The sequence below is a fragment of the Lontra canadensis genome, unplaced genomic scaffold (assembly GCF_010015895.1).
Source record: "Lontra canadensis isolate GAN:19392208 unplaced genomic scaffold, GSC_riverotter_1.0 scaffold122, whole genome shotgun sequence".
Taxonomy (NCBI): Eukaryota; Metazoa; Chordata; class Mammalia; order Carnivora; family Mustelidae; genus Lontra; species Lontra canadensis.
The window spans coordinates 3,122,238-3,143,937 of NW_022631116.1; the positions used below are offsets into that span (position 1 = coordinate 3,122,238).

Sequence of the window (21,700 nt, forward strand, 5' to 3'; positions counted from 1 at the left end):
CGTTCACCATATCGGGACCCTATTTCTCGGGCTCTTACTGCGGTGTCCCCTGAGGAGGCAAGAGTTTCTGTGGACGAGGGTTTTCTTTGTGGAGAAGAGGGACGCCTTAGGTTACAAATGAATTTCATTCATGAGACTAATAAAAATAATTAAATTATCTATATATGCTTGTGATTTTTAGACAAGTAAAATAAAATCCCAGAAAAGTGTATTATTTAATTAGATAAAGGGTTATTCTGGATTGGTTTGAAAAGTTTCTTTTAGCTGCTAGGTGAGAAAAGAGAGTAATACACTGATATCCCCAAGTGTGCATTCACATAAGTAGAAATCATGTGGTTTCGGTTCAACCGAGGTTTTCGTAGGTTTTTTTTTTTTTTTTTTTTAAGATTTTATTTATTTATTTGAGAGAGAGAGAACATGAGAGGAGAGAGGTCAGTGAGAGAAGAAGACTCCCTGCCGAGCAGGGAGTCCGATGTGGGACTCGATCCCGGGACTCCAGGATTATGACCTGAGCGGAAAGCAGTCGCTTAACCAGCGGAGGCACCCAGGCGCCCAGGTTTTTGTAGTTTTTATTGACATTGATCATTTATGATGTAGTTCTCTTGTGCTAATTAGAGTTATCTGCTAGCTGCTGCTAAGAGTGGCTAACGTACCCACCACCATTACCACCTATCCCCAAAATCATTTCTTGCCAAATACACAATTTTTAAAATATCTCCTGAAGAACATGACATTCACTCGACTTTCCATTTCGAGAACTGTCCTCTGACTTCTTCAGTGTTTGCCTGTGCTCTGGGTTAACCTGCCTGTGTGTCCGTGGCAGGTTCCCCAGGGCCACCGGCTCCGTCACCACAGTCTCTCCTGTCGGGCGCTAGGCTGCAGAGCGCCCCGACCCTCACCGACATCTACCAGAACAAGCAGAAACTCAGAAAGCAGCACTCAGACCCTGTGTGCCCGTCCCACGCCGGGGCTGGGTACAGCTGCTCACCTCAGCCCAGTCGGCCCGGCAGCCTCGGAACCTCTCCCACCAAGCACACGGGGTCCTCTCCTCGCAGTTCAGACTGGTTCTTTAAAACTCCTTTACCAACCATCATTGGCTCTCCTACTAAGGTGTGTTCGTTAAGCTCTTTAGTCGGCATGACGACTTTGTTCAGTTAACGTTCATTACGTGGAGCACGGGGTGCTGTGTGGTGAGCTCAGGTCCGGCAGCAGACCACCACAGAGAGACGGGAACAGAGAAGTCCGTTGCTCACGTGTCTTGGCAGAAGTACCTGGCATGCCTCAAGAGCCTACACGGGGACGTCCAGGCAGGTGCAGACAGAGACAGGACCCAGGGCACATGCCTTTATTAGGGTCCGGGATGGAGGACTTTGGGGTTCCTGAGCTAAAGCAGGATTGGTCAGTTTGAGCCAAAAAAATGGGATTCTAGTAAGCTCCACACGAGTCTTCGTGTGTGCAACATCCAAGGGGAAAGCAAGGGGTCTAGCAAGACTAGACCACCAGGGGTGTTGGAGGAGTCATCTCCAGAATTTAAATGTACTTGTGACCACAGTTGCTCTCGAGGGCCTGCACTTGCACGCGGGGCCGGTGTCCGTTTAAGGCCCTGCAGCTGCGTGGCCACATGGAGTGATGCGGAGTCCGCAGTGCTGTGGGGTAGCTTAGCTGAGCTCGCGACAGTAGTCCCCTTGTCCCCCGGGGATGTGCTCCGAGACCCTCCGCAGTTGACTGAAACCACAGATAGTACGATAAAGTTTAATTTATAAGTTAGGCACGGTGAGAGATTAATAACCATAACTGATAATACAATAGAAGAGTTATAATAGGCCACAGTGAAAGTTAAGTGAATGTGGTCTCTCTTTCTCACAATACACCGAAAATATATATAATATATAATAATCATGGGGCCGTTTTTTTTTTTTAAGATTTTATTTATTGGGGTGCCTGGGGGGCTCAGTCAGTTAAGCATCTGCCTTCGGCTCAGGTCATGATCCCGGGGTCCTGGGATCGAGCCCCACATCAGGCTCCCTGCTCAGCGGGGAGCCTGCTTCTCCCTCTCCCTCTGCCTGCCACTCTGCCTGCTTGTGATCTCTGTCAAATAAATAAATAAAATCTTTAAAAAAATTATTTATTTGAGAGAGAGAGAAAGCACAAGTGATGGCGGGAGGGGCACTGGGAGAGGGAGGAGCGGAGGATGTGAGGTGGGAACAGGCCTGCGTGGGGAGATGAAGTGAGGGAGTGATGTAGGCATATGACCCAGCGTTAGGCTACCACTGACCTTCTGCCGGTGTATCGGAAGGAGGATCACCTGCTTCCAGACCAGGGTCGGCCACAGAAGGCGAAGCCTTGATGGGGGCTACTGTGCTTGGTAGAAAAGATTCATGGTGATACTGAATAGCTACCATTTAAGGAGGACTTGCCGTGAGCCAGGCACAGTCTAAGTACTTCATGCCGAATGCTTTTTATATATGATGCCACTGATTCCCGAAGAAAGGAATTTGAGGCCAGAGAGAACGAGTGAGCTGTCCACGGCTGCAGAGGCTGTCAGTGGAAGAGTCAGGATGTGAATCGAGGTCTGACTTCGGTCTGACGATTCTGAATGCTGCATGCGGGGTAGTAACCGGCTTGCGTGTATTTCCTCAGACCACGGCTCCTTTCAAAATACCTAAAACGCAGGCGTCTTCCAACCTGCTAGCCTTGGTGACTCGCCACGGGCCCTCTGAAGGGCAGACGAAAGACGGGAGCGACCCACGGGAGTGCCCTCATTGTCTCCTAGCTCAAGGCGGCGAGAGGCAGAAGCCTGAGCAGCAGAACAAAGCGGTGTTTGGCAGGTAAAAGACACCGTTTCCTCCCAGCCTTCAGTGTGAAAACTGCAATAGCACATCTCTTTCTATGATAAAGACAAACCAGACCAAATTAGTTTAGCAGCTGGTTTACACCACTTGGGTAATGATATGAACTGTATACATTAAGATTCTCTGAAAACCACAGGTGCTTCCTGTGACTGAATACAGAGTCCTCACTGAATTTCCTGAATGTTCTAGGTCTGCTTTTTGTTTGGGTTATTGAAGTTCGTCTCTGCCCTGAATTGTCTGGTATCTACTTTTTGTCTCCTCATTCTCTGACTTCCCTTTAACCGTTTTGTGGCTTGGCTTTAATCTCCCTTATTATTAAATATTGGGATTTTTACAGTATACTTTCCAGGGATGTCTGGGTGGCCTCTGTCTTCAGCTCAGGTCATGATCGCAGGGTCCTGGAATCCAGTTCCACATTAGGCTCCTTGCTCAGCAGGGAGTGTGCGTCTCTCTCTGCCTCTGCCTGCCTCTCTGCCTGCTTGTGCTCTCTCTTTCTCTGATGAATGAATGAATGAATAAATAAATAAATAAATTTTAAAAATTAAATAAAGTATACTTTCCATTATGAACGTCATGCCTTCTTTCTAGATCTGTCAGTGCTGGGAAATTATCAGACCAACAAGCGAAGATACCTTTAGGTGGACATCAGGGCAGCACGGACAGTTTAAATACAGAACGACCAATGGATATAGGTAAGAAAATGGGGTTTCTTTCTAGGTAAGTAATTTGCTAGTATGTGCATTGGTTTACTGTTATTGCTACCACAGATTAGCACAAGTGTGCTGTTTTTAAAACAACACAAACATAGCGTTGTACGGTTTCAGAGGTCAGAGGCCTGCAGTGGGTTTCTCTGGGCTAAAATCAGTATGTTGACAAGGCTGCATTCCTTCTGGAGGCTGTAGGGGAGAATGCATTTCCTAGGCTTTTCCAGCATCTAGAGACTGCCCTCATTCCTCGGCTTGGGGTCCCCTTCCATCTTGAAAGCCAACGATGGCCGGTCTAGACTCCGACCTCCTGCCTCCCTATTCTACATTTAATGGACCCTTGTGATTACGTTGGACCTGCTGGATAATCTAGGATAATCTCTTTATGTTTAAGCCAGTTCCATCTGCAACTTTAATTACCTTCTGCCATGTAATGTAGCCTATTTACAGGTTCCAGACATTAGTCCATGGACATCTTTGGCCAGGTTGGAGGGCAGGAGAAATAATTGTTTTACCTATCTGCTTCTGCTGACTGTTCACACACTCCCTGAGATTTCTTCACCCACTCCCTGCCACTTCATCTTTTCTCTTAGCACATCAGACAGATGCTTGTGGGGTGTCTTAATCACCACCAGTTCTGAGTTAGGAGGAATTCTGACCCAAGATTGGTTTTTATTGGTGGGGTAATACTGACCAAAGTTAGCTTAAATACACTTGTACTCTTGAGCATTTCTTATACAGTGAGTGAGTAGATCCTATAAAAAAATACCATGGGTCACTGAGATCCCCTAGCCTTTTTCATAGTTGTTTCAGGGACTGTTATGTCTACAGATCTACAACTAGATTACTTGGATTACTGCTTATCAAAAAATAAAACAAAGGGCAGGTTGTGGACCATAACCCAGACTTATTTAACCAAATTTTCAGGGAATGGATTCTGGGAATCAGTACTTTTAACAAACTCCTGGGTTCCTGAGTGGCTCAGTTGGTTAAGTGTCTGCCTTCAGCTCACGTGATGCTCCCAGGGTCCTGGGATCGAGCCCCACATTGGGCTCCCCACTCAGCAGGGAGCCTCCTTCTCCCTCTCCCACTGCCCCTCCCCACCCCCACTCATGCTCTCTCAAATAAATAAATAAAATCTCAAAAAAAATACCCTCTCCATGATTATTATGTATATAATAATATACACCTAAATTTGGGATTCACCATTGTAATCTTTTCTCATTTTCTCTATAATTTTTTACTGACTCTCCCATTAGCATCTGAAGAAGGAAATAATCTGGACCATCAAATATCTGATTGAACATGGTTTCTAATCCAAAGAGACTACTCCACTCTTTTCTTGCTTGCATGGTTTCTGAAGAGAAGTCCAATGTAATTCTTACTCTTGTTCTTCTATAGGTGAGGTGCTTTTTCTTTGGCTTCTTTCAAGATTTTTTCCTTGTCTTTGATTCTGTGCAGTTTGATATATGTCTAGGTGTAGTTTTTTTGGTATTCATCCTGGTTGGTGTTCTCTGAGCTTCCTGGATATGTGGTTTGGTTCTGGCAGTAATTTTGGAAAATTCTCGATCATTACAACTACAAATATTTCTTCTGTTCCGTTCTCTCTCTCTTCCCCTCTGATATTCCCTTTACATATATGCTATACTTTTGTAGCTGTCCCACAGTTCTTGACTATTCCGTCTTTGTTTTCATTTTTCTTTGTATTTGCTTTCCAGTTGTGGAAGTTGATATTGGCTCATCTTCAAGCTAACTGTTTCTCTCCTGAGCCATGTCCATCTACTGGGGAGCTCATCAAATGCATTATTCATTTCTGTTTCAGTGATTTTGATTTATAATGTTTCCTTTTGATTCTTTTGTAGAGTTTCCATTCTCTCTGTTTATGTTACCAATCTCTTCTTACATGTTGTTTACTTTTCCCTAATGAGCCCTTAGCATATTAACCATATTTATTTTAAATTTTTAGTCTGATAATTCCAGTCTGTGCTGTATGTGAGTCTGGTTATGAAGATTGCTCTGTTTCATCAAACTGTTTTTACCATTAAGTATATCTTTTAATTTTTTTTTTTTGAAAGCCTGACCTGATATATTGGATAGCAGGAATTGAATTAAATATCATGAAGTTTTTTTGTTTTCCCGTTTAGGAGTTAGGCTGTGCTTAGTGTTTGTTGTAGCTGTAGGTGTCAGGCTAAACCTCTCTATGTTCTTTTTGGGTTTCCATAGATACCCCTTCTTAAATAACATCTGACACCCTTGCCTAACTCTGTATTCTTTCCTGAGAGGTTGTTTTTTTTTTAAGATTTTTTATTTATTTATTTGACAGAGATCACAAGTAGACAGAGAGGCAGGCAGAGAGAGAGGGAAGCAGGCTCCCTGCTGAGCAGAGAGCCCGATGCAGGACTCGATCCCAGGACCCCGATATCATGATCTGAGTCGAAGGCAGAGGCTTAACCCACTGAGCCACCCAGGCGCCCCTTTACTGAGAGTTTTGTATCTTAGCTCTTACATGTAGACCTGTGATCCACTTTAACTGACTTTCTTGTGGATGATGTGATGTAGGGGTCCGACTTCATTCTTTTGTGTATAGATATTCAGTGGTGCCAGCACCGTTTATTGCAAAGATTATTCTTTCTTCCATATTGCATTGTTTTGTTAGCCTTGTCAGAAAAATCTGTCGACTATAAATGTGTTTATTTTTGGATCCTAATTCTATTTCACCAATCTATGTGTCTTTTATTGTGTTGGTACCATACTGCCTTATTATACCTTTATAAGTAACCAAGGAAATGAGAGTCCTTTGTTCTCCATTTTCAAGATTGTTTTGGTTATTCTGGGTCCTTGAGTTTCCATTGTGAAATGGAAATTTTATGAAGTGAAATTTTCTCCTGGACTGCTAAGTTGCTTTCACATATGAAAATCAGTTAATGTAATACATAATACTCAATATGCTAGAGATAGAATTTACGCACCTGATAAAGAACATCTATGAAAAATGCACAACCTAACATCGTATTTGAAGGTGGAAGATTGAATATTTTCCCTGTAAGATCACGAAACAGACAAAGATACCCATTCTCACCACTTCTATTCTACATTGTATCAGAGGCTCTAACCAGGGCAGTGGAGCAAAAACAAAAAACAAAACACCCAGCTTGGAAAGGAAGAAGTAAAACTACCTCTCTTCACAGATGGCATGATTTTGTATGTAGAATATCCTAAGTAATCCACTAAAAAACTATTTGAACTAATAAATTCAGCAGCATTGCAGAGTACAAGATCAGTACCCCAAAATCCACTGTATTTCTTATACACTGGCAAGAAACAATCTGAAAGTGACATTAAGAAAACAATTCTGTGTAAGATACCATCAGAAATAATAAAATACTTAGGAACAAATTTATACTTGTAAACTATAAAACTTTGGTTCTGGAAACTACAAAACACTGATGAGATAAATTAAAGAAGACATGAATAAATGGAAAGAAACCCTGTATGTATAGATCAGAAGACTTAATATTGTTAAGTTGGCTGTACTTTCCAAATTGAGCTTAGACTGAACGAAACCTCTGCATGTGACACATGATTTTCCTCTTACTGCTCCGAAGGCTGTCTCCTAGTATTTGGCTTTTATGCTTTTACTGTGATGTTTCTGGGTGTGGCTCTCTTTGAGTTTATCTTCCGTTGAGTTTGTTGAGCTTCCTGGATATACAGATTAATGTTTTTCATCAGACTTGAGAAATTTTCAGCCATTATTTATTTGGATATTCTTTTCTGCTTTTTTCTGCCTCTCCTCTCCTCCTGGCACCCCTAGCATGCATATAATACACATTATGCATAGGTACACTTAGTGATGTCTCCTAGTTCTTTTGAGGCTCTCTTTTCGCTCTGTGATGCACATTGTACAGTCTCTATCGATTTATCTTCAAGTTCATGGATTCTTCCTTCTGCCAGTTCACATGTGCTGTTGAACCCCTGTAGTGAATTTTTAATTTCAGTTATTGTTCTTTTTAACTCCTGAATTTGCACTTGGTTCTTTTTTATAATCTCTCTCTTTAATGATATTCTCTATTTGATGAGACATTATGATCATACTTTACTTTAAAATTTTTCTTATTTGAGTATAGTTGACATACAAGTTCGCATTAGCTTTAGGTGTACGACATAGTGATTCAGCATCTCTATACATTACGCTGTGCTCGCCACAAGGGTAGCTGCCATTTGTCTCCATACATCACTATCATGGTATCCTTGCCCGTATTCCCTGTGCTGTACCTTTTATTCCCATGACTTACTCATTTCTTAACTGCAAGCCTGTATCTTCTACTCCTCTTCACCCATTTTGCCTTTTTCCCCTCACCTCCCCTCCCTCTTGCAACCATCTGTTTGTTCTCTGTATTTATAGGTTTAATTCTGCTTTTTGTTTATTTTGTTTTTCCAGTTCCACATGTGAGTGAAATCACATGGTATTTGTCTTTTTCAGTCTGAGTTATTTCACTTGGGCATGATACCCTCTAGGTCCATCCATGTTGTCACAAAGGGCAAGAGCCCATCCCTTTTTATGGCTGTGTAATATTCCACTGTATAAGTAAAACACCTACACCACATCTTCTTTATCCATGTCATCTGTTGATGGACAGTTAGGTTGCTTCCATATCTTTGCTATTGTAAATAATGCTGCATTGAACATAAGGGTGCATATACCCAGGTGCCCCTAAGTGGTTGTTTGTTAAAGAAAGAATTTTTACCGCAGTGCCTCTGTGACGCAGTTAGTTAAGTATGTGACTTTTGGTTTCTGCTCAGTTGTGATCTCAGGGTCGTGAGATCGAGCCCCATGTTGGGCTCCCTGCTCAGTGCCAAGTCTGCTTAAGACTCTGTGTCTCTCACCCCCTACTCCCCACTCTCTTTCTGAAATGAATAAGAAAATTAATTTTCACCAGTTACAGTTGTTTCACTGAGAAGCAGGCCTCTGATGCTGCTCACACTTAACACAGCCATTCTGAAAGTCGTCGTTCTGTGTGCTGTTTTCCAGAAGTCAGTCATTACGAGTGGAACAGTTTTTGGAATTAACTTGTTTGAAAAACCGTATTATGTCTCATCCCCTTTTACAAATTAATTTAAATTTATAGGGTTTGTAAGGTCTGCATGAATATGTGTTGTAATTTAAGTCCAAGTTTGTGTGTATGAAACCAGATTTTTCTCCCTAAACAACATTTAGGCATAAAATGCATCTTTGATCATTTTTATCCTCTTTTTCTCTTCTCTTTTCCACATGAACTTTACTGTCATCATTCGAAATCAGATTTCTCTTTCTAATCATGAAGTCTCCATTTCTGAAAATAAAAACTGCTGGTAATAGGAAAAACTTAAGACCTTAAAAGAAGTGGGGTCATTGTCTCTTAAAATACATCCATAACCATATTTAAATACATGAATACCTACAAATAGATACTGTTTAATTAATTTCCACTTACAGTTCGTGGCTTCCTAGGAGATTTGTATAAACTCTCTGTTCTGTTAATTAGATGCTTCAAGTTTGTTATGCTCTGTTGTGGATAGGATGGACACTGATGGTAGGTTTTTTCTGTATCTGGTTTTAAATTTGTGATTTGTGTTGTTAACTCCCACCTCCATTCTGTGTCCTCAGAAATGTAATGTTTTTGAGATGCTTGAGTGTGAAAAGGCTTTGGACACCTTTTGTTGATTCTGTGTAGTTTGGTGGAGAGGGACTTTCCACCTTCCCTTTCTTTAACCCACACCAGCCCATCAGGGCCCCTGACATTGGGTCCACCCCCATTTCTTCCTGACAGATATACGGCTGCAATTCCAAGGCCCACGTGTACTTTGACTCAACTTTCTCTGGCTCTTACACCGTGGAGAGTGCTGATCTCCCTTCATCTTTCCCTCATATTTTTATCCTAAGTTCTTGGTTTCAACTTTTTCGAATGATCCATAACAGGTGTGACAGCAGCTCATGTCCCTTAGAAGTCTATGAAGTGACTCTGAGTCACTTTTGGTGTAAGGAAGGTTCACAGCTGAGAAGAGAGTACTGTAAAATACTACTAATGCAGATCTGTGTTGACTTTCTGACGTTAAGAGTAATAAGTACCTAATGTAAAAAAGCCCCCAGAAACCCAACTATAAAAGTAATGGTTTCCCTGTAACCCCGCCCCCAAATCAAAACACCATGGAAGCGACGTAACATTGTGTGAACTTTTCGCTGTAGCCCCTGCAGGAGCTTGTGGTGGTGGACTGGCACCTCCTATAGGAACAGCAGCAAGTTCCAGAGCTGTCCTGTTCACTGTAGGATCTCCTCCACACAGTGCCACGGCCCCCACTTGTACCCATATGGTCCTTCGAACAAGAACAACCTCAGGTGAAGAATTGTCTTATTATCATTTTGGCTTGTGTTTGGAGTGCAGTGTTCTGTCGATGACTTGATGCGACTCGGGCGAGTCCCTCAGCCTCTCTGGACTTCAGTTTCCTTACCAGTGACATTGAGATCATCACTTTCTTGACCTCAAAGGGGTTATAAGGCATAAGTGGGATGTTATTTGTAGGGGGGAACCTTTGTAAGATAAGAGCACTGCATGTTGATAACACTGTATTATAGTGGTATAATGTACCTGTGACTTCTCCATGATGAAGGAGCGGCGCGTCTGCGGTGCTCGTTATGTCTTTATATTAAAGGCGTATTTCAGTACCTCTGGTAAATTTTTTGGAATGGTAGATGGTTGTTTATCTTTGCTTTTGTTCTTAGAAACCTCAGTTTCACATTTTTTCATAGTCCGGGTCCTAATCTTTGCACTTAGCCCTACCTGCATTTAGATAGGCCAGTAGACTGGTTTTATCATCCATTCTCTATAAATAGGTTATTAGTACCCCAAATTAAGGAAGTATTTAGCTTGGATTGGAAATGAGTTATCATTTAGCATTGTTGTCTGTATTGTACCTTGTGTCCTTTAAATTCTCTTCTGCTACGAAGTTACCAATCAAAATGTTGGGAGATTTATAAGCAAAGGATTATAAACAGGTAGCGAGAGAGGAAGTAGAGTCAATCTTGTTCTTCAGATTATTGAAAGTATTAAATAATAGTAAAATGTCATGTTCAGAAAGTGACATTTTATACCTGTTAGCTCAGCCAGCGCTAGAAGATGGAGTGCCCAGCGTTGCTCAGGTGTGGTAGGTAGGGTCTGTGTGCTCACACCTGGGGTTGAAAGTAGTGCGGCAGTTGTCACAAGAGCTGTGAAGATGTAACATTTGACCTTTGGTAACCCCATTCCTGTTTATAATACCACTTCAGAGTACTTAATCACAAATGAATCATCCAAAAGAAGGGAAAACTTTGGATTTCATTACAGTGTTATCTGTGGCTTAAAAAAACCAGAAATAGTGTAAATCCTCCAGACAGTCATCACATACAGAAGTGTACGGAACTGCTGTGCCTCTGCTGCGTTCTATGATGAGGAGGACTATGGCGCTACGGGGAGAAGTGTATACGCTATAAACTTGTTTAAAACAAGCCATGAAGGGGCGCCTGGGCAGCTCAGTCGGTGAAGCGGCCGCCCTCAGCTCAGGTCATGATCCTGGAACCCCAGGAAGGAGCCCTGCATCCAGCTCCCTGCTCGGTGGGGTGTCCGCCTCTCCCTCTGCCCCTCCCCCTGCTCTTGATCTCTCTCTCTTTCTCTCTCTCTCTCTCTCTGGCTCACTCGCTCTCGGATCAATAAATAAAATCTTAAAAAATAACCTAGCCATGATGATGTCGATGAAATAGATGTATAAACAAGGAATAAAGTTGACCTTGGAGAAATTAAACCTCTTCATAGGCTCCACTGGGGGGTCCGTGACTGTTGCCGGGCTGGTGGGAGGGGCGGGCGCAGCCCACCTGCCCACGTGCTCACAGTCCTGTCCCCTTGCAGCCGGCTCCAGCAGCCCTGGGGGCTCCCTGTGCTCCGCCAGCAGCCGCGTGTGTGTGGGCTCCCCGCCGGGGTCCGGTTGGGGGGCTTCCCCTCCGGGAGCTGAGGCTGCTCCCAGCCTGAGATACATGCCATATGGTGCTTCACCCCCGAGCCTGGAGGGGCTCGTCACCTTTGAAGCCCCGGAGCTGCCGGAGGAGACGCTGATGGAGGTGAGAAGAGCCGCGGAGGGCTTTCTAGCCACGGGGGAGCGGAGAGCAGACTGCTCCCAAAAGTGCCTGTTTGTTTTTGTTTTTGTTGTTGTTTTTCTTTTCTTTACCTCGCCTTGTCTTTTCTATTTGAAAGCCACTGCTGACAGGCTTTCAGAATAATGTGGACAGTGACACTCATCCAGAACAAGCTTTGGTTGATGGGAAGTGACAGATACAGATTTTTCGTCTGAAGTTTAGTTTCTTTCCATCGGTAGGACTTGGAAAGCATAATCTTGGTCCTGAAACCAGAACTTTTTATTTTCAGTGTTTGCTTTTCTTTATAACATAAAAATGACACACTTAGGCTTAAAAAGTAATCAAGCGTAATGAGATGCGTCACTAACCCTGAGAAATAACCCTAGCAGGCAGATGCTCGCATTGGTAGACCAGCCCCTGCCCTCCTGGAGCCCGTTGTGCAGGGAGACCCGCATCAGAATCCTGCGAACACAGACTGAGAACAGGCGAGGTTCATTCGGTGACTGCAAAGGCTGTGCCAGTTCAGTTCCTCAGTCCTGCCTCCCGGACAGCATTTGGGAGCCCACACTGTGTCCTCCTGCTGATTACAGTGCTGACTTGGCTTGCATTTCCGGTTAAAATGATCAGTTCTCCAGACCAACAGAGAACAGATGCTCTCTCTATGCTGGACCTCTAGCATTTCTGTTTTGTGTGAATGAGAATTAGGTATTTCACATAGAAGTTATAAAATGGTGCATGCAAAATATATCAGTGATTTCTTAGCGAATTTAGTCGTAATTTTGAACATGTGTTTAACCCAGGGCTACAGTTGGAAAGGCAGTTGTCAGAGTATTTTCAATCAAATTAGACACAAATTGTTTTCCAGTACATTTAACGGTATATTAGAATATATATGTATACATATATATGTAAGAGTATAGAATATACTATAGATACATATACATATATATACATATATATATGTATACATATATATGTAAGAGAGTAGGGAGACCGTCACAAGTTAATTGGTTTATTCTCCTTTCTCAAGGAAATGATTTTCATCCTTTTTTAATCCTAAAAGGAGAATGAGAAGCTTAGTCTTAGTTAGGATTTCAAGAAACATTTATAGCTAAAAACACATCTCAAAACAAAACTAATTTTAGACTACTCATTTTTAATGCATGCTATTATGTCTACGCTTACTCCCCTCTTTAACTAACTGGACAGCTCACCAAGATTTTAGAGCTTTGGTGTCAGGAATCACTGTGAACTGAAAACCCACTGGAAATTAAAATAAAGCATCTCTCAAACTGTAAGTCAGTAGAATTTGCAGAACTGTCAAGAAGTGTGGTTTAGTGTATGGAATAGCCTTTCAATCCCGGTATTTATTTTGTCATGTTTTGTCTCAGATATTGATTTTATTGTTTAGTTTTGTTGTTGTCATTACGGTTTCTAGTAAAAGCACGTGACCTCATATCTTTGAAACTTAATTTTGTGGCTGCTCTCATCCATACACACAAACGCATGCACACACCCACACACCCACATTGTGTTTCACCTGTGCTTATTTTCCTACTAGTTTTGGGGAATTTAAAAATTGTAGTCTGTTCTACTCATTCTGATGTTCGTACGTATAAAAACACAGTAGCTTCGGCCGCGGTGTACATACAGAAACAAGTATGCCCGTCTTCTTAGTTTCTAAGTTTCTAAGACAATTTGGCTTTGCCACAGAGAGAACACACAGACACCTTACGCCACCTCAATGTGATGCTGATGTTCACGGAGTGCGTGCTGGACCTGACGGCCGTGCGGGGCGGCCACCCGGAGCTGTGCACATCCGCTGTCTCCTTGTACCAGATCCAGGAGAGTGTGGTCGTGGACCAGATCAGCCAGCTGAGCAAAGACTGGGGGTACGTGCCCCCTTTGTCGTTCGCTTCCAAATTCTCCCTGCTTTCTGTAAATTCGTGTCTGAGATGGAGGTCCTGTCAGACACTAGAGATTGTGTCTCATGAAGAGCTTGGTTATGTCACTGGCCTAGATTCCACTTGTGAGCCAAGACTCGAAGATTCTGCAGCCTTAGTATTGCCTCTTCCTTGTGACTTATACTGTTGAAGGTATTTGATGATGAAGAGGTTGTATTGGTTCTTGAGTCTTTTCACACACGTTTTTTTCTGTGCTGAACCTTTTTCCTTCAGGAGTTATTTGTGCATTAAAAATGTAGCCTCTGCCTTCGGCTCAGGTCACGGTCTCGGGGTCCTGGGATCGAGCCCTGCATTGGGCTCTCTGCTCAGTGGGGAGCCTCCTGCCCCCCTCTCTCTGCCTTTCCCTCTGCCTACTTGTGATCTCTCTCTCTCTGTTAAATAAATAAATAAAATATTTTTTTAAAAAAATGTCAAGGAGGATGATACTCCTTTAGAAATGCTCCCTGGTGACCCGATGCGTAGAGGGTGGAGTGGGGGGCATTGGCTCGCAGATAACACTCTCTGCCTTCCTTCCGGCGCAGGCGCGTGGAGCAGCTGGTGTTATACATGAAAGCCGCACAGCTCTTAGCAGCCTCTCTGCATCTCGCCAAAGCCCAGATCAAGTCCGGGAAGCTGAGCCCGTCCACGGCTGTGAAACAAGGTACAGGGGGTGTGCGACAGTATCCGCGTCCACGCCCGCGCCCTCGCGCCGCCCTCTTCCCCTTTACACCGAGAGAGAGTTTGATGTGGTGTCTGTGCTAGTAAAAACTCTTAGATGGGCAAAGATGCTGACTTTTCTGGGTTGTGCTCTTGCCATTTAATTGATACAGAGAACAGCCAAAAGGGCTTTCTTTATTCTCAACTTTTCCTTAACCGGAAGAGAACCCATGAAAGAACCTGATTTCTGGTCATTTTTTTCCCCCAAGGATCATTTAGTGCCACTTTCCTTAAATTGGCAGAAAAGGTGCATGTCACTGTGACTTTATTTTTATTTTGGGAGGAAAATTAAAATTAGCTCTCATCTCGACTTCTTTCCAGTTGTCAAAAATCTGAATGAACGATACAAATTCTGCATCACCATGTGCAAGAAACTTACAGAAAAGCTGAATCGCTTCTTCTCTGACAAACAGAGATTTATTGATGAAATCAACAGCGTGACTGCAGAGAAACTCATCTATACTTGTGCTGTCGAAATGGTAACCCTTTTAAATATTGAATATCATATAGGCCGATCTTCTGAGTTGAATACCTACTTGGCATTTTCCCTTTATTATTATTTTTTAAAGATGTATTTATTTTGAGAGAGATCGCACTAGTGGGGTGGGGCAGAGAGAGTTTCAAGCAGACTCTGCGCTCAGCACAGAGCCCGATGCAGGACGCAGTCTCACGACCCTGAGATCACAGCCTGAGCCAAAACCAAGAGTCAGAGGCTTAACCAACTGCGCCACCCAGGCGCCCTTTGACGTTATCCTTTTAAAAAAAGTTTCTGCCCTTAACCATTCCCAAGCCCCAAACATTGTGACTCCCTCTTAATGACAGGGGTAATTGGATGTCATTAGCCCAAGAAACACATTAATTGACATTGGCTACCACACGTGGTGACATTTTATTGTACCTCTTAAAAGTTGGTCATATTAGGCACAGTCTAATCTTTTTATACTTTGCATCTTTAGCTAGATCTGCATTTTCTGCATTTTCTACTGTTTCAGAAATTTGGGAATAAAACATTAGGAGAAGTCCTGCTGTTCACCAGTGCATGTGCCCCGACTCTGCTTACTGACCTTACCTGAGTAAAGACGCAAAGTAAAATCTGCTTTTCCAACTGTATTGTTGTACTATTGGAAATATTGTTTCTGTCTCATGGGGGGGAAATTGCTCTGAAGTAGAGATGAAATTAGGGACTGTTAAAGAAGTGATTAAGTGGGGGGAATTATTGACCAATCTTATTTTCTCCCACCTCCCCTCCAAATTTGTCCACTTGGAATTGTACTGTTACATTACCCTTGGCCTCATTTTGAAAGCCATTATCAAGTCATAGGAAAATAATTTTGGAATATAAACTGTTGATAAAAATAACAGATATTATTTTGCTCTAAACTATTGCTATGAATAATATGCATTCTGTCACTCTGTACTGAATTAAGACTTCATATGGTATATGATTTTTAGAAGTTTGCCAGGAAAAATGTTCTCTCCAAAGCACTTATGGCGCTTCTTTCTTTTCTGATAATAAGAGCAGTGTAGCTTGAGTAAGTTTGCCCAGGCTGCACAGCAAACTCACTGATACTAGCACTATCTTTAGTTAGTTTTTTCTTCTTCCTTTTCAGAATGGACTTTCTGTACCCCAATTTTTTTTTAATTGTAAGTGACTTTAAAGTATTGTTTGGAAGACACGGATGATATCGACAAATACATTAGGATACTGGGTTACTGACAGTCCTGGCATTTAATGATTAAAGAGAATGTTGACAAACAAAATTCAGCCAAGTAAAACTGGAGATCTGTCTTTGTTAAATGACTCACAAGTCAGGCAGCATCCCACCTAACAAGCGGTGGGGACCTCTGCTGAGCTCAATAAAACAAAGGTTTTTAAAAGGGAAGGAGAGGTCATAAAAAAGAAGAATGGAATTTATTAGTCAGAAGTGCATTGTTCAGGCAAAGTTGCCCTCCTAAGAGGGAGCAGAATGTGTCCATTGACTAGGAAATGCCATGTTGACTGGGTAACGTCACATTCCTGAGTGACCGAGACTGCGTTCAGGTTGGGCATTAAGTCCTGGTTCGCTGACTCACCCTAAGTGATGCCGTCTGGGCCTCATTTCAGAATACTGTTGGGAAAACTTCTGAAATACTCACAACCTGTGACTACTTCTGCTGTCCCTTCTTTCTGGAAAGCTCCTCCCCACCTTTCCCATCACCTGGCCATCTCCTGCTTCTCCTCCAGACTCAGCCTAAACACCACTTCCTGGAGGCTTTCCCTGATCTTCTCTCCATCCATAGTTGGGTTAGACGCACCCAGCGTGTATTCCCTACCATTCTGGGGCTCCCTCTCTAGTACCACGTATCCCTTGGCGTTAGGATGCCATGTTTCCCAGCCCCACGCGTCCCTCTAGACGGTGCGCTCTCCTTCACCATGTGCGGAGCGCCGGGAACACGGGAAGGTGCTCATCACACATCTCTGAACGAATGAACAACTACACCCTTTTGAAAATGCTTTGGTTAAAACAAGCAAAGAGATGACTTCCCCCCCCCCCTCGCAGCCTCCGCGCCCTCCCCTCCCGGGCCGCCCCGCTAAGAGATGACTTTTAACACCACTTACTTATTACAGAATGTACTTTTTTTTAAAGATTTTATTTATTTATTTGACAGACTGACAGAGATCACAAGTAGGCAGAGAGGCAGGCAGAGAGGAGGAAGCAGGCTCCCTGCTGAGCAGAGAGCCCGACACAGGGCTCTATCCCAGGACCCTGGGATCACAACTTGAGCCGAAGGCAGAGGATTTAACCCACTGAGCAACCCAGACGCCCCATTATTATTACAAAATGTACTTTAATGAAGTGTCAGGCTGCGCTAGTGTGAAAGTGTATGTTTAAAAGAAGCTTCTTAGTGCAGTCCTAGAAGAGCCAGTTCAGGAGCGTAAGTTTTGCGAGTCCTGCGTCTGAGTCTGAGATGACGTGAGATCGCAGACAAACTCTTTCGTCAAGAAGCTCCTGTTTTATTTTGCCTCTCTGATGAATTTTTGAGTTTTATATAGTTTGGTAGAGGATATCATTTTGTCAAATGTGTTAATTTTAGATAGATTCCATTAAAAGCTGCATTTGCTCAGATGGATTCGTATTTTTTGGGAAAAGTTGAGACTCTTCTCATTTCTGCCAACTTGGCTTCAGGTTCAGTCTGCCGCCCTGGATGAGATGTTTCAGCAGACCGAAGACATCGTTTATCGCTACCATAGGGCAGCCCTTCTTCTGGAAGGCCTCACTAAGATTCTCCAGGACCCTGCCGACATCGAAAATGTACATAAATGTAAGTTGACTTAGAAGACAGACAACCCAGTTGTCTCCTACAGGTGCAGCAGGAGGAGTGAGCAGAGTTCGGCACCATACGGCCTGGGTTTGGATCTTGGCTTTGGGCCAATCCCTTACCCTTCCCGTGGTCTGTTTCTTCTACTGGAAGATGAGAGAGTTGTTCGAGGGCTCGAGATAATGCACATGAAGTCCTGGTGGCTTCGGATTTTCACACTGCATGACCGTGTTGGCAGATGTGTGTTTGTGTCTGTAGAGAGCTTTGGTTTTATTGTTAATAATAATAAAGGCAACTGTTCTAAGCCTCGTGAACTTATTGGTGACTGAAGACTTTTATGAAGACTCCAGGGTAGATGTAGGATAGACAGCAGAGTGGGGATCAATAGGCTGCCGGGTGATGGTATCATTATCAGAAAGAAGCCCTGGGTTTTGAGGAGGGGATGGTGGGCCCTTCGGAGTGTACGTGCTCATACCACACAGCCTCGAAGGGATGCCAGTTCTGAAATGACTTGCATTTGGGAGCAAGCTGGCCATTCAGACCTAAATGTCCTGTGTTTTACGTGCCAGCCGAAGTTTTGCCACTGCACGTCACCGAGCTGGAAATTACATCCAAACAATTATCAGGCAGAAGGAAGACAAAATACTCAGAATGGCCAACTTTGGGCCAAAGAAAGGTCAGGGACAAGGGTGCACGTGGAGAATTAATGGTGATGGGTTTGGTTTTTTTCCCATTAGTTCTTCTTGCTTTGGTTTTGACAATAGACATGATTTTCATTATGAATTTATTTTATTTCTAGATAAAACTAGTATTGAAAGAAGATTGTCAGCACTCTGTTGTAGCTCCGCGACCCTGTGAGCAGCTGCAGGCTCGTCCCTGGACCAGCAGTGGGACTGAGGAGAGAGGTTTGGGATGACAGCTTGGGTTCTGTTTCCCCAGCCCCAGGAAACCCTAGTCTCCCACCTGGTGACTACCAAAGAACAAGCATGACTTCAAAAAGGAAAACCACCCAAAAAAAACTACAGACTTGTAGGAAATCTGCCTTATTGGAGGCGTCTGCCCTTCCCTTTTCTCTGTAGAAGCAGAAGCAGAAATATTCCACTTGGCTCTCAGTTTTGACGGGGTCAATAAATGGACCTTAGAAATAGAATGATCAGTGCAGTTATTCCTAAGGATAATTAAGAAGGGAACAAAGTAGGTGGCTTTATACTCAGTTCACCAGGGCAGTGTGTGAAATTCCACGCGTTTACTGAGGTATAAACTAAATAAAATAAAATAAAATAAAATAAAAATAAAATAAAATAAAATAAAAATCAACATCTCATCCAGGCAGTGTGATAACTGGGGTCAGTTTGTCTGAACCTGACACGCATCCGTCGACAGCCCAGGAAGAGCGAGCTCGAGAACGAGCTGAGAGAGGCCTCTTGGCAGAAGTGGTGAACTCTTCCATTTGATCGATATGGACACATGTTCATCTTCCAAACTCTTTCGTATTGCACTAATTTATTAAAACACCTGTGTATTGGATTTTGCAATTTAAAACTAACTGAGGCACAATGGACTTGTTTAAAATATTTTACTTGATTATGTTATATACACACACCCTTTCCAGAATTCACATGTAACCTCTAGTGGACTTTTAAATGGTAAAGACTTGTGTTCGTGTGAACCTTTGCATTTTTTTAACCTATCCATCTACACATACAGATTTTCTCAGTGGCGTTTTTGAGTTGCCGGCCGTTTGCTTTCGGTTGTATTTTTTATTGTGCATGCAGAGTGTGCATCGATGCCTGTGATCTCTAGGTTTACTAAAGGCTAGGTTTATTTGGGCAGTATTAGAGAAAAATACCAACTCGGGATCCTCTCAAGAATTTTAATAGGGCCAAAACAAGGTTGGTGACCTAAAGGCTTGTTGGTGATGTGGAGTTTCTCCATGAAGTTAGTGACAAATGAGATTTGTCTTCTCTTAGGAAGATGGGCGGCTCTTTGCAGCCTAAGGTGCATGGTTCGTGTCCGTCCTGACGGTCCACCAACGGCTGGTCACAGAGAACGCGGGCAGGTCACGTCCCTCCAGAAATGGTTCCTGCATCGTATATGGTTTCGTTTCTTTTCCGCACCTGCTTGAATACTTGAATAAACCGTTCTCCGGTTTTAATCCTTTTATTTTTACCCTTTTAGGTAACATAATCCAGACTCTGACAAATTGCACAGAAGCTCTTTGGCATTAATCTAATTTTAAGATACTGATGCAGACAGACAAAAACATGGTTTTTCCTTTACTTTGACGAAGTAATGTAATTTTTACCTTATTTATCTGTATGAAATTCCAGCAGTTAATTTGAACATTTATTTATACAATGTTTGTATTTTTAGGTCTTTAATACAGTGTTTCTACCTCTCATTTGTAACTGCATGCATTATTCTCGAAACTAGGTAAAACTCACGGAATCGTTGTGTAATAGCCTTTTTATTCTTGCGTGTACAGATGTATATTAAGGTAAAATAAAACTGACAAAGTGTTTCTAGGGTAAAGCTGGGTCCATATTACATGGCTTGTCAAGCCAGCTCCTTCCTCTGTGAGTCTGGAGGCTTGGGCATCAATGTCCTTTGTCCTGCCCCAAGATTTTGGATGCTCGGTGACTGTCCCACCGGCTGCCGCGCTCGGAGGGTTCGCGATGGGGTTCCCGCCCTTCCCTGCAGGGCTTCCAAACACTGTTACTAGGAATACTCTGTTTTGTATCATTTTTTTCAAGCCTCCTGGGCAATTTCATTTATGTCCTCCTTGTTCTCACCCGCTTTATCTCAAGAGGCCCTCCAAGTAGCTGGGTTCGCTCAGGCCCCTCCGCCCCGTCCCATGTTTTTTTGTTTTGTTTTTTTTGTTTTTTTGAATCAGCACAGGATGAAACAGGTTCACCGCAAGTGATTGGTCTGAAGTCAGCTAACTAAGGGAGGTAGGTAAGCCATGCTTTGTGACTCCCAAGTTCGTTCTTCTCCCTCTTGTGTAACAAAGGTCCGTCCCGTGGTAGATGCCGTGTGTGAAACTGTGACGTGTGGACGGCAGAGAACAGACTGTAAACTCATGAATAATGGTTCTGATTCTACCCCCATTATCAAGGCCAATTGTTTCCAGAGATTTTGCCTTGACTATAGCAATAATAAATGCTTTATGTTTCCATGAGTACCTTTTTAATTTCGTATCCTCGATTTCACAACCACACTCATGGCTTGCCGCCCAGGTTCGAGCCAGAACGCGGGAAGTCAGCGACCACACAGACGTAAGGAGAGGAGTGAAGCAGCTGACCGGGTATCCGTGCAGTCAGGGTTTGCCCAAAGTGCGCCCAGTACCGGACCCTGTGCATCCTGCGGTCCCGCTCCCTTCTCCCCGCCCAGAGGACTAACAGAGTCCCGGGGAGGAGTTTACTGTCAGGGCTGGGGCGTCCTCAGTCTCCCCAGCGCGAGAAGGAAGCCTCGAGACAACTTACCCCTGGGGCCTGGACCCTTGAATCTTCAGCCAAGGAAGCTCTCAGGACCTACTCATGCCCCTTCCTGGTTCCCCCAAGCCCTTGTGAGATTACGCCTCCGGGAGAGTGTGGAGAGGGTCCTTTCCTTGCCGGAACCAGAGGGAGCCCCATCCGTAGCCATCTGCCTAGGAAAGCACCACACTCCTTCTGGAAACGGGCAGTCAGCCGCGAAAATCCCAGCTCCTGTGAGAGAGGCAGAGCCACACGGCTGATGGGTTGGTGTGATCAGGAGCCGACTGTGGTAGAGGAAGGCACGGAGGCAGAGATCCTGCTGTCCCCGCAGGGGCTGAGCAGAGCGAGAGCTCCCACGTCCGTGCCCTGCAGACGGAACTCATCCGAGGCTGACCCCCTTTCCCCAGAGGATCTCTGCTCTTAGCTCGGTGTTTGGTGTGCCCTGAAGATCTTTCTTGTTCAGGGTGTCCCTCTCAATAGCTTCCAGGGTCCCTCCCAGGAATGGGTCTGAGCCGAGGAGCCTGCAGAGGTGGCTCTGCACTGGGGCTTCCTGGAGCCCCACGCCTCCCAC

General features: G+C 43.8%; 1 protein-coding gene across 2 annotated transcripts in view; it reads left to right on the plus strand.

Annotated features, from left to right (window-relative positions):
• The window catches only part of ULK2 (unc-51 like autophagy activating kinase 2), an 82,183-nt gene extending 63,377 nt beyond the window's left edge, over positions 1-18,806 (plus strand). The window contains exons 18-27 of one of the 2 annotated variants that reach the window (XM_032841340.1): positions 824-1,110; positions 2,641-2,828; positions 3,441-3,544; positions 9,780-9,929; positions 11,473-11,681; positions 13,410-13,588; positions 14,182-14,300; positions 14,678-14,835; positions 17,524-17,659; positions 18,456-18,806. In XM_032841340.1, the coding sequence (XP_032697231.1) occupies positions 824-1,110; positions 2,641-2,828; positions 3,441-3,544; positions 9,780-9,929; positions 11,473-11,681; positions 13,410-13,588; positions 14,182-14,300; positions 14,678-14,835; positions 17,524-17,659; positions 18,456-18,514 (1,589 nt within the window). In that variant the 3' untranslated portion in view covers positions 18,515-18,806. The remainder of the gene's footprint in view (positions 1-823; positions 1,111-2,640; positions 2,829-3,440; positions 3,545-9,779; positions 9,930-11,472; positions 11,682-13,409; positions 13,589-14,181; positions 14,301-14,677; positions 14,836-17,523; positions 17,660-18,455) is intronic. The other variant, XM_032841341.1, reaches the window with a different exon arrangement.
• Positions 18,807-21,700: the final 2,894 nt, after the last annotated feature.